At 35.1% G+C, this 13,235-nt stretch overlaps 1 protein-coding gene across 1 annotated transcript; it reads left to right on the top strand.

The window, feature by feature from the left end:
• The first annotated feature begins 313 nt into the window (after positions 1 to 313).
• On the top strand, positions 314 to 1,705 carry LOC122750182 (E3 ubiquitin-protein ligase RING1-like). The gene is given in 3 exon segments (XM_043996857.1): positions 314 to 640; positions 642 to 1,436; positions 1,514 to 1,705. Coding segments are annotated over 3 exon segments (1,176 nt in total). The 5' UTR covers positions 314 to 388; the 3' UTR covers positions 1,643 to 1,705.
• Positions 1,706 to 13,235: the final 11,530 nt, after the last annotated feature.

Genomic DNA, 13,235 nt, shown 5'->3' with positions numbered 1-13,235 from the left:
AAGCATTTCTGATTAAAAAGCCAAAATTGAATTTAAAAATTGTCCTTCAAATACAAAACTCAAGAGAAACCTAAAAAGTTTAAAAAAAAAAAGAAACAAGAAAAGAAAAAGTGTTAGAAATTCAATAAGGCTAAACTGTTTCTAGTTCTATATGATAATACATTTGTAAATCTTAATAACTTTATTATAAGAGGAATTAGTAGAGCAATTAAGAGTATATGTAGAGGCAAGGGCCCGAGCGCCCCAGCCATGGCGGCGGCGGGACCGGGGTCCTGAGTGGGAGGGACGGGGGACTGAGTGAGCTTGGCCCGGGAGGATTCCTTCGGCTGCTCCTTAGTGGCCCTGTCTGCTTCCAGATCTCGGGAGTGGTGGTCGACAGCTTGTCACCATGGCGACCCCAGCGAATGCCCAGAGCGCCAGCAAAATGTGGGAACTGAGTCTCTATGAGCTGCATCGGACTCCACAGGAGGCCATCATAGATGGTACAGAGATTGCTGCTTCCCCACGATCCCTACATTCAGAACTCATGTGCCCAATCTGTCTGGACATGCTGAAGAATACCATGACCACAAAGGAGTGTCTCCATCGCTTTTGCTCTGACTTCATTGTCACTGCGCTGCGAAGCGAGAACAAAGAGTGCCCCCACTTGTAGGAAGAAGCTGGTGTCAAAGCGGTCTCTTCGGCCTGATCCAAACTTTTATACGCTGATCTCCAAAATTTGCCCAAGTAGAGAGGAGTATGAGGCACATCAGGATCGTGTCCTCATCCAGCTTAGCCGGATGCACAACCAGCAAGCATTAAGCTCCAGCATTGAGGAGGGGCTTCGAATGCAGGCAATGCACAGGGCCCAACGTGTAAGGAGGCCAATGCCAGAGTCAGACAAGACAACAACAATGAGTGGTGGGGAGGGAGAGCCTGATGAGGGAGAGGGAGATGGGGATGGGGAAGATGTTAGCTCAGACTCTGCCCCAGACTCCACTCCTGGATCTGCCCCCAAGCTACCCCGAGGAAGGGTTGTGGGAAGTAGCAGTGGAGGGACAGGGGACGGGGCTCCTGGAGGTATAGGTGGAGGAGCAGGCTCTGAGGATTCTGGGGACCGGGGCCCACCTGGGGCCCCCAGTCCTCCTGAGCAAGGAGGAGAGATCAAGCTTGTGTTCCGACCCCATCCTCTGCTGGTCGAAAAAGGAGAATACAGTCAGACTAGATATGTGAAGACAACGGGGAATGCCACAGTTGATGACCTCTCCAAGTACTTGGCTCTAAGGATTGCACTTGAGCGGAGGCAGCAACAAGAGGCTGGAGAGCCTGGGGCACCAGAACCTGGAGGACCTGAGGGAGGTGGCGGGGAGGCACCGGGAACTGGAGGAGCTGACGGGCCTGAGAAACTTGCCTTGCCCAGCCTGGAGGGTGTCAGTGAGAAGCAGTATACCATCTACATCGCGCCTGGAGGAGGAGCTTTCACGACTCTGAATGGCTCACTGACCCTGGAGTTGGGAAGCAGTATACCATCTACATCGCGCCTGGAGGAGGAGCTTTCACGACTCTGAATGGCTCACTGACCCTGGAGTTGGTGAATGAGAAGTTCTGGAAGGTGTCCAGACCCCTGGAGCTGTGCTATGCCCCCACTAAGGACCCCAAGTGACCGGAGGGGATGGGGGTCATAGGGCTTCTGTGTGTATGTCCTAGCCCCGCCTCCAGGTCGGTGTTCCCCCCACATCCCACCCCCTTACCCTGCCTGGCGGGCCGGCGAGAGGACACCGATGAGAACAAGTGGCTTTTATACAAAGTGTCTATATCAGATTCTTCTATATTGTACAGAGTGGGGTGTGCACCCCCAACTCCTTCCTTTTCTACTCACCAGTTACTTCCCTTCTGTAATGGGGATGCTGTGGAGGGAGGGAAAACCTCTCCTCCCCCCAACAACAACGCATTTGCTTTTTTTTCTTTCAAAAAAAAAAGTATATGTAGAGAGAATATGTGGTCTCAAGGTAATAGTGAAAGGATGATAATATTTGTAAGTCTTAACAACTTTATTATAAGAATATTTAGGAGTACATGTAGACAGAGGTTGTGGTCATAAGGTGACATTGATGGTGTGATACTCCAGAAAAAAAATAAAGGGGTAAAAAATACATGGAAGAAGGAGGGGAGAAATTGAATGAGGTGAATTATCCTCCCTCCCCCCCCCCCCGAAAACACACACACAGACACGCAAAAGAGGTAAAGAACTATCATACTAGAGGAGAAGATGGGGGTCATGGGCAAAGTTTAAACCTTAATCTAATCAAAGTTAGATGATAGTGGGAATCACAAAAACACTCAGTTGGATATAGAAATCTATCTTATCCTATAAGGCAGTATAAAGAGGGACAGTGATAATAGAAAGGGAAGGAAAGACTAATACAAGATGGGGGTACTGGGAAAGCTGTTGATCATAAGTAAAACACTTATGTGGAGGGACACGGTGGGGGGGGGACAGGTAAAAATATTATGGAGAGAAATAAATTTAGTAATCATGACTATAAATGTGATTGGATGAAGTCACCCATTAAACAGAAGTGCATAGCAGAATGTATTTAAAACCAAAATCCTACAATATGTTGTTTGCAAGAAAAACACATTTAAAGCAGAGAGATACACACAGGGTACATGTAAGGGGTTGGAACAGAATCTATTATGCTTCAGCTGAAGCAAAGAAAGCAAGGGTAGCAATGGTGATTTCAGACAAAGGAAAAGCAAAAATAGATCTACGTAATAGAGATAATGAAGGAAACCATATCTTGGTGAAAGTTACAATAGATAATGAAGTCATATCAATACTTAACATATATGCACCAAATGGTATAGCATCTAAGATCAAAATTCAATAAAAATTGCATTCAATAATGGACAATTGTAAGAGAGATTAAATACCAATTGGAAATTAAATAATCTGATGCAAAAAAAAACAAGTGGGTGAGATAACAAATTATAGAAAAAATCAATGATTTGATTTAAAAAAATGACAATGATGAGAAATAGGTCTAAATTTATGGGAAACAGCCAAAGTATTTCTTACAGGAAAATTTACATCCCAAAATGCTTACATCAATAAAATAATTAAAAAGCATATGAATGAATTGGACATGCAATGAAAAATACTAGAAATTGAACAAATTAAAAATCCCCAATTAAACACCAAATTGGAAATCCTGAAATTCAAAAGAGAGATTAATAAAATTAAAAGTAAGAAAAGCATTGAATTAATAAATAAAGCTAGAATCTGGTTTTATAAAAAAACTAATAAAATAGATAAAACATTGGTTAATTTTTTCAAAAAAGGAAAGAAGAAAACCAAATTACCAGTATCAAAAAATGCAGGGGGTGAACTCACCACCAATGAAAAGGAAATTTATACAATTATTAGGAACTATTTTCCCCAATTATATGCCAATAAATTTGACAATCTGAAGGAAATGGATGAGTATCTATAAAAATATAAATTATACAGATTAGCAGAAGTAAAATATTTAAATACCCCAATTTTAGAAAAATAAATTGAACAGGCTATTTATGAACTTCCTAATAATAGACCCCAGGACCAGATGGATTCAAAAGTGAATTCTACCAAACATTTAAAGAACAATGAATCCCAATACTATATAAATTATTTGACAAAAAAAGTGGAGTCTTATCAAATTCCTTCTATGACACAAATATGCTGCTGATACTCAACCCAGGAAGAGCCATAACAGAGAAAGACAATTAAAGACCAATCTCACCAATGAATATTGATACAAAATTTTTAAATAAAACACTAGCAAAAAGATTGCACAAATATGTCACAAGGATCATACACTATGATCAGATGGGTTTTATATCAGGCATACAAGGTTGATTCAATATTAGGAAAGCTATCAGTAAAATTCACCCTATCAATAACAAAAGGAACAGAAATCATGCTTATCTCAATAGAAATTAGAGAAGGCCATTGACAAAATGCAGCATCCATTACTATTAAAAACATTAGAAACCGGGGCAGATAGGTGGCGCAGTGGATAGACCATCGGCCCTGGAGTCAGGAGTACCTGAGTTCAAATCCGACCTCAGACACTTAAAACTTACTAGCTATGTGACCCTGGGCAAGTCACTTAACCCCAACTGCCTCACCAAAATCAAACAAAAAACAAACAACAGCAACAACAACCAAAAAAAAACCAAACACTAGAAACCATAGGAATAAAAGTAGCTCACCTTAAAATGGTAAGTACTGTTTATCTAAAACCATCAGCAAATATTATTTGGAATGGGGATAACCTAAAAGTCTTCCCAATACAACCAGGGGTGAAGCAAGGATACCCGTTTTTGCCTCTATTATTTAATATTGCATTAGAAATGTTAGCTATAATGCATTGTTGGTGGAGCTGTGAACTGATCCAACCATTCTGCAGAGCAATTTGGAATTATGCACAAAGGGCTATAAAGCTGTGCATACCCATTGACTCAGCAATACCACTTGTAGGTCTTTTTCTCAAGGAGATCATAGCAAAGGGAAAAGGACTCATGTGTTCAAAAATATTAATAGCTGCTCTTTTCGTGGTGGCAAGGACTTGGAAATTGAGGGGTTGCCCATCAGTTGGTGAATGACTGAACATGTTGTGGTATATGAATGTAATGGAATACTATTGTGCTGTGAGAAACATTGAGCAGGAGGAATTCAGAGAAACCTGGAAGGACTTGCATGAACTGATGATGAATGAGATGAGCAGAAGCAGAAGAACATTGTACACAGTATCACCAACAGTATGTGTTGATCAACTGTGATAGGCTGGATTCTTCTCACCAATACAATAGTACAAGAAAGTTCCAGGGAACTCATGATGGAAAAGGCTACCCAAATCCAGAAAAAAAAAAAAAGAACTATGTAATATGGATACTGATTGAACCATACTATTTCTTTTGTTTTTGGTGCTGTTGTTTTTATTTTTTGAGATTTTTCCTTATTGCTCTGATTCTTCTCTTATAGCATGACTGATGCAGAAATATGTTTAATGTTGTTATGTGTATGTAGATGTGTATATATATATATATATAATATATATAGGTGTGTGTGTATGTATATACATGTGTGTATATGTATATATGTGTGTATACACACACACACACACACACACATATAGCCTATATTGGATTGCCTGCTGTCTGGGGGAGGGGTGAAGGGAGGGGAGAGAGGGAGAAAAATTTGAAATTGGAAATCTTATGTAAACAAATGCTGAAAGCTATTTCTACATGTAACTGGAAAATAATAAAATACTTTCATTTTTTAAAAAAGAAATGTTATCTATAGCAATAAGAGAAGAAAAGGAATTAAAGAAATTACAATAGACAAAGAGGAAATAAAACTATATCTCTTTGCAGATGATATGATGGTATACTTAGAGAATCTTAGAGAATCAACTGAAAAACTACTTGAAATTATAAATAAATTTAGCAAAATGGAAGTATACAAAATAAACCCCCATAAATCATTACCATTTCTACATATTACCAATCAAGTCCAGGAACAACAAATAGAAAGCGAAATTCCATTTGAAATAATTGTGGCCAATAAAAAATACTTTGTGGTCTTCCTCCCAAGACAAACACAACAACTATATGACCAGAAATATAAAACACTTTTCACAGAAATAAAGTCAGACCTCAACAGTTGGAAAAATATTAATTGGTCATGCATAGGCAAAGGAAATATAATAAAAATGACAATCCTACCTAAGTTAATTTATTTATTTATTTAGTGCTATACCAATCAAACTTATAGAGATAAAAATATAATAACAAAATTCATCTGAAAAAATAAAAGTTCAAGGATATCACAGGAAATCAATGAAAAAAAATATGAAAGAAGGTTGTCTAGCAGTACCAGATGTCAAACTGTATTATAAAATGGGAATTATCAAAACAATCTGGTACTAGCTAAGAATTAGAGAGGTAGATCAGTAGAATAGAAGAGATAGAAATTACACTATAGTAAATGACTATAGTAATCTAGTTTATGATAAACCCAAAGATCCAAGCTTTTGAAACAAAAACTCACTATTTGACAAAACCTGCTAGGAAAACTGGAAAACAGTATGGCAGAAACTAGTTATAGACCATCATTTCACACTGTATAGTAAAATAAGGTCAAAATAGGTACATGATTACATATAAAGGATGATACAACAAGCAACATAACAAAATATGAAATCATTTATCTGTCAGATTTATGGACAGGGGAAGAATTTAGGACCAAAGAAGATGTAGAGAATAAAATTAAACATGCAAAATAGATAATTTTGATCATATCAAATTTAAAAAGCTTTTGCACAAAAAAACTATTGTAACAAGTTACAAAGGAAGTAGAAAACTGGGAAAGAATTTTTCAAACAAATATCTCTGACAAAGACCTCATTTCTGAAATATAAAGAGAACTTAGTCAAATATATATGTCATTCTCCAATTGATAAATGGTCAAAGATGTAAACAGGCAGTTTTCAGAGAAAGAAATCAAATCCATCTATAATCATATGAAAATGTGCTCTAGGTCACTATTGATCAGAGAAATGCAAATTAAAACAACTCTGAGGTAGCACCTCACACATATCAGAGTGGCAAACAAAACGAAAAATGAAAATATCAGATATTGGAGTGGATGTGAAAGCTGGGATGCCAATCCACTGTTGGTGGAGTTGTGAATAAATCCAACCATTCTAGAGAGCAATTTGGAACTATGCACAAAGGGCTATAAAACTGTGTATACCCTTTAATCCAGCAATACCACTGCTAGGTTTATATCCCAAAGATATCCCCAAAAAGAGAAAAAGAACTATTTATAAATAAATACATACATATATATATATATATATATATATATATATACATATACATATATATACACATATACATAGACATATATATATATATACATATATATACACATATACATATACATATATATATATATATATATATATATATTTGTAGCAGCTCTTTTTGTGCTGGCTAAGAATTGGTGATTAAAGGAATACCCATCCATTGGGGAATGGTTAAACAAACTGGGGTAAGTGATGGTGATGGAATATTATTGTGCTATAAGACATGACAAGCAGCATGACTTCAGTAAGGCATGGAAAGACATGTATGAATTAATGTATTGTGACATGAGCAGAACCAAGAGAATATTGTACACAGAGATAGCAATATTGTTTGATGAAGAACTGTGAATGACTTGACTATTCTCAACAATATAATAAACCAATATAATCTCAAAGGAATACTGTTGAAACATACTATCCACCTCCAAAGAAAGAATCGATATTGATAGAACAGAATGAAACGTGCTATTTTTCACTTTCTTTCATTTTTTTCTTTTAATCAAGTTTTCTTCTACAAAATGACAAATAGGGTAATATTTTACATAATCATAAATGAGTAACCCATTTCTGATTGTTTGCCACCTCATGGAGGAGAAAGGGGAGGCAGGAGAAGAGGGATAAAAATTTGAAGCTAAAATTATAAATAAAAATGTAATTTTTTAAAATAAATAAACAAAGGGGCTGACAAATTTGGGTAATATACTTTGAAAAAGACTTTTCTTCCCTCAAATCAATAGATTATTAAAAAGGGAGGGCCCCAACATATTATTTAGTTTAATTAATTCATTTTGCAGTTGAGAAAACTGTGACATTTGATCAAGAGTATTGTGATGCCCAAATAAGATATTGGATTAGAACATTTTACACAATTCAAAATGCTTTATAAATAGCAGTTAGTAGTAGTACTAGTACCAGCTGCACTATTTATAGGTACCAGAACAGTATTTAATGACTTTATATCCTCAAACTTACATAGTACTCTTTTTCCTTACCAAATTTTATTTTATTCCCAAACATTTATCTTCATTTCATTTCATTAAATATTTCCAAATTACATGTAAAAATAGAATTTTTTTTTAATTTGGCATTACAAATTTCCTCCACTCCTCCTGCCCCTCCCAACTCCTTGACAAAGTTAGCAATTTCATATTGATCATACAAGCAAAGCCATGATAAACATATTTCTATGTTAGTCATATTGCAAAAGAAAACATAAAAAATAAAATAAGAAAAACAAAGAAGGGGAAAAAGAAGGATGTTTCATTCTGCATTCAGTGTTCATTAGTTCTCTTTCTGGAGGTAGATAGTATTTTTCATTTATGTTCCTTTGGAATTGTCTTAGATCATTGTTTTGATCAGCTAAGTCTTTCAGAGTTGATAATGCTTCAAATATTGCTGTTACTATCAACAGTGTTCTCATGGTTTGGCTCACTTGATTTTGCATAAGTTCATATAAGTATTCCCAAATTTTAGTGAAGTCATCCTATTCACAATTTCTTATAGGAAATTAGTATTCACAATTATATTAAAAAATCACAAATCACAATACTATGCCTCAACTTGTTCAATCATTTCCCCAATTGATGAGTATTGCCTTTATTTCTGATTCTTTGCAATTACGAAAAGAGGTGCTATAAATATGTTTGCAAATGAAGGTCCCTTTCTCATTGATTTTTTGTTCTCGGTAAAGACTTAGTAGTGATATTGATTAATCAAAGGGTATGCAGTGTTTTATAGCCCTTTGGACACAATTCCAAAATGTTTCCACAATGCATAGACTAGTTCACAACTCTCTAACAAAGCATTAGTGCCCCAATTTTTCCACACCCCCTCCATTTTGACATTTTCCTTTTCTATCATGTTAGCCAGTGTGATAGGTGTGAGGTGGTAGCTCAGATTTGTTTTAATTTGTATTTCTCTAATTATTAGTTATTTATAGTGTTTTATGTGACTACTAATAGCATTGATTTCTTCTTCAGAATATTTCCTGTTCATAATCTTTGACCATTTATTAATTGAAGAATGTCTTTCCTTTTTATAAATTTTGCTCACTTCACTTTACATTGATAAATTAAACATTTCTCCAAAAAAAAAAGCCATAACTTTCCCCAACTTCCTGTTTTCCTTCCAATTTTGGCTGCATTAGTTTTGCTTGTCCAGAATCTTTTTTTATTTTAATTTAATTGAAATTGTTCATTCTCCTTTCCAAGATTCCTACTGTTTCTTGTTTGTCCATAAACATGACAGGTAACTTTTTTCTCCATCTTCCCTAATTTACTTATGATATAATCACTACACCCCCTCCTTTTTAAAAATCATTCATTTATTTTGAACTTATCTTGGTATACAGGGTTAGATCTTTGTCTATATTGACTTTCTGCCAACTGCTTCGAAGGTTTCCCAGCAATGTTTGTAAAATGTTGATTTCTTACCCCTCATACTTGGATCTTTGGGTTTACCAAACACTACACTACTTTAATAATTGACTACTGTGTACATAACATATTCAATGGATCCCTCACTTTATTTCTTAGCCACTACCAGATTGTGATGAAGATTACTGCTTTACAAAAGAATTTAAAATCTGAAACTAATAGGCAGCCTTTTTTCACATTCCCTTCATGGATACTTTTGATATTCTTGAATTTTTGTTTTTCCAGATGAATTTTGTAATTATTTTTTAGCTCCATGAAACAAATTTAGTAGTTTCACATGGTAAGGAATAGGTAAATTAATTTTGGAAGAATTATAATTTTTGTTATATTGGCTTGGTTTACCCTAAAAATAGAGCAATTAATATTTCTCTAATCATTTAGATCTCTCCTTATTTGTGTGGAAAATTGTTTATCATTGTATTCATACAAACCCAGGGTTTGTCTTTGTATATAAGTAGACTCCCAAATATTTTATATTGTCTATAGTTATTTTAAGTGGAATTTATCCTTTTATTTGGGATTTAGCAGATACTCAAAGACCCACCTGGAGATTAATCTAAACTGATTGTATCAAGTGATAGTGATTAACTGCTGATTAGTCTACTTCAAAGTTAACTAGATTGTAATCACACCTGGCTAGTCCTTAAGAAGGTGGTGTACTCAGAAACTAGACTTTGAATTTAACTTGAGAACACCTTCAAGTTCAGTGAACCAATGGATTTGGAGGACACCAACCAATCAGCTTGAAGCAGTGTGTAAGGACCACCTCTGTTCCAGACCTATAAAATGGTTCCACAATTAGTTTGCTAGTGAGTTCCTGATTGAAGCAGGCTGGTGGCAGAGGACTTGAGAAGGAACCAGACCAGGCTGGAACTCTAGATTAGGTAGGCTTTCTTTTTCCTAACTTTCTGAACTCCATGTAAATACCTGTATGCTTTTAATAAATGTTTAATGCCCAAAGACTGATGCTGAAGCTTCTAATTTAAGGCAACCACAATTTAGATTTTAAACATCACAAAACTATCTATAGCCATATGAAAGAAAAAAGTTCTAACTGTTGATTGGAAAGATGGAAATGAAAACAATTCTGGAGTACTAACTCATAACTGTTAGATTTGCTCACAGAACTCAATGGAAAAATGACAACTATTAGAGGGGATGTGGGAACAATGAGACATTAATGTATGGTTGGTGGAGTTGTGAACTGATTCAGTCATTCTATAAAACAATTTGGAATGATGCACAAAGGGCTATAAAAACATGTATTGTAAGATGATCAGCTGTGAATGATTTACCTAATCTCAACAGTCTTGGATCCAAAACTGCTTTGAAGTATTTGTGGTTAAAAATGCAATCCCACTTCCATAGAAACAACTGATGGAATCTGAATACAGATGGAATCATAATGTTTTAATCTTTATTTTTCTTGAGGTTTTATTTTTTGTCTGTTTTCTTTCACAACATGAGTAATATAGAATATTTTGTATGACTACACATGTATAATCTATGTCAAATTGCTTGCCTTCTTGGAGGGCAGGTGGAGGGAGAGAATTTGAATTCAAAGTTTTCAAAATATATATTCAAATTGCTTTTATATGTATTTTGGGGAAAATAAAATACTAAGAGTTATAATTATCTGTGTAGGGATGCAAAATGTTTAAATTATTAAAGATATTTTTCAAATTTCTTATTTTCCTTTTTATTTTTCTCTTGAGTTTTGTATTTGAAAATCAAATGTTCTGTTCAGTTTTAGTCTTATCATCAGTAAATGTTTGAAAATCACCTATTTCATCGAATGTCCATTTTTTCTTCTAAAAGTTTGTGCTCAGGGGGCAACTAGGTGGTGCAGTGGATAAAGCACTGGCCTTGGATTCAGGAGGACCTGAGTTCAAATCCGGCCTCAGACATTTAACACTTACTACCTCATTGCCCAACAAAACAAAACAAAACAAAACACCGGGACCTATTTTTTTAATATACAAATAATTTTAAGTTGAATATTCATAATTAACACTTTCTTAAGTCCAGAAAATCAACACAATATTAAGTCAAGCACTGGTTTATAGCTTTTGAGGATCCTGAGGTATAAATGCTCCCACTAAAAACTTTAAAAATGAGCTTTTCCAAGCCATAGATGTGGCTCTCACAAACCTCTTTCACTGATGATGAGTTTCTTATTCAAGATTTAACATATAGTTAGTGGAAGAGCTAGGAGTATGTAGATAGATAGATAGATAGATAGATAGATAGATAGATAGATAGATAGATAGATAGATAGATGTAGATATAGATATAGATATATAGTCCACTGATATATATGTTTATAAATATATGGGCTAAAATTCCAGTTATACTATTTAAAATCTAATGAGTGGTCGCCAATAAATTATAAGCTTTAGCAAGCATAATTAAGTGTTTAAGTATTTATTAAAGAGCATTAGGATCAGAGAGAAAGCTAAAAATCTAACTATTTCTAAGAAACCCCAAGCATCCCACCCACCATGGCAAGGTCAGGAACAAAAAGGACCCAACACTTCCTCCTTCTTCCCGGAAGCCTCCTGTGAAACTGGGAACATCCCCTACACACAGCTCCAAGCTAATTGGTTGGTAGCTTTGATAGACAGTACCCATCTGCTCATGGTAACTCCCCAGCAAGTGGCATCATTCCAATAGTTACTAATGATCACTATATATGGTAACAATCACTAAAAATTATAGTTACTATTATATGTAGTCATCTCTATTTTCATTCATTTTCACTTTTACATAGATAAATACAATAAAAAACTATCTATCTATCTAGATGTCTTGTTTTTTAGGCCCTTGTTATAACCTATATCAATGATATCAAACCTGAAGGTGTGTCCTGAAAACACCAAACCCTTTTCACATTAGGTCATTTGTTTAAAAAATATAGTAATTTGAGAGACAAGGAGAAACTTTCCCTGAGGGTATAAGGCTTGAGGAAGGCTGTGGTAAAGGAAGGAAAAGGAAGCACTGGACAGTGATAAGAGCAAAGACAAGGGAATAGAATGGAGGCAAATATTAAAAAAGAAGCCTTAGTAGAAATGCTGTATTTTGGGCACTGAGGAGTTTTAAAATGTTGGTATGTTGATGAGGTGAGTAAATGCTCAAATACAAAATCTTTCTTTTATCTTAAGGAGACTTCTCTTTGGTTAAAAAGGTGACCTCATAAAATTAACCTTTTTTAAAACTTTGTTGTCCTTGGTTACTTTTTTTAATGTACCTTTGAGTACTTTGGCAACCTGCTGCATCTTATGGACCCTTTCTTAAGATAATAGTCTTACATGCATTAAACAAAAAAAAATAGTTTTACTTTAATACATTTGAAACTATTATAGAAAAATGTAAAAAAAAAGCAATTTGAGTTAGGAAATGGTATATGACAGAGTTTCTAATGAACATATCAGAATATCAAAATATTTTATTAAATGAGGAAGAGGAATTATAGTAGAAATAATATCAAAAAGAATGATCCAAAAGATTAAAAAATACATTAAAAAGGTGATTAAAAAATAACATATGCCCATATTAGGAGTTTGGAGTGGAACAGATATAGGCATCCTATTTCTTGAACCCTCCTGCTGTGTTAATTTGGTTGCTTTTCAAAATCATGATATCAAGACTGATTGTGTGACTGCATTATAGAGGCAGGTGACAGGTGGTGCTTCATGGATTGTTAGTTTGGGGCCTGTGGGCTTTTACTTGGGCAGGGCAGAAAATGAAAAAGGTAGTTTATCTTGGTGTTGGGCTTTTATCCATTCTGTGACAGTCTCCATCATTCTGCATCTTATTCCTACACCTAATCACCTGTGTATGATAATTCCTCTTTTCTTTTAACATTCATATCTTTCAGATGTCTTTGTACCATTGAATATTTATATTT

This window comes from Dromiciops gliroides, chromosome 3 (assembly GCF_019393635.1).
Source record: "Dromiciops gliroides isolate mDroGli1 chromosome 3, mDroGli1.pri, whole genome shotgun sequence".
NCBI lineage: Eukaryota > Metazoa > Chordata > Mammalia > Microbiotheria > Microbiotheriidae > Dromiciops > Dromiciops gliroides.
This window is presented reverse-complemented; position numbering and strand designations above follow the sequence as displayed.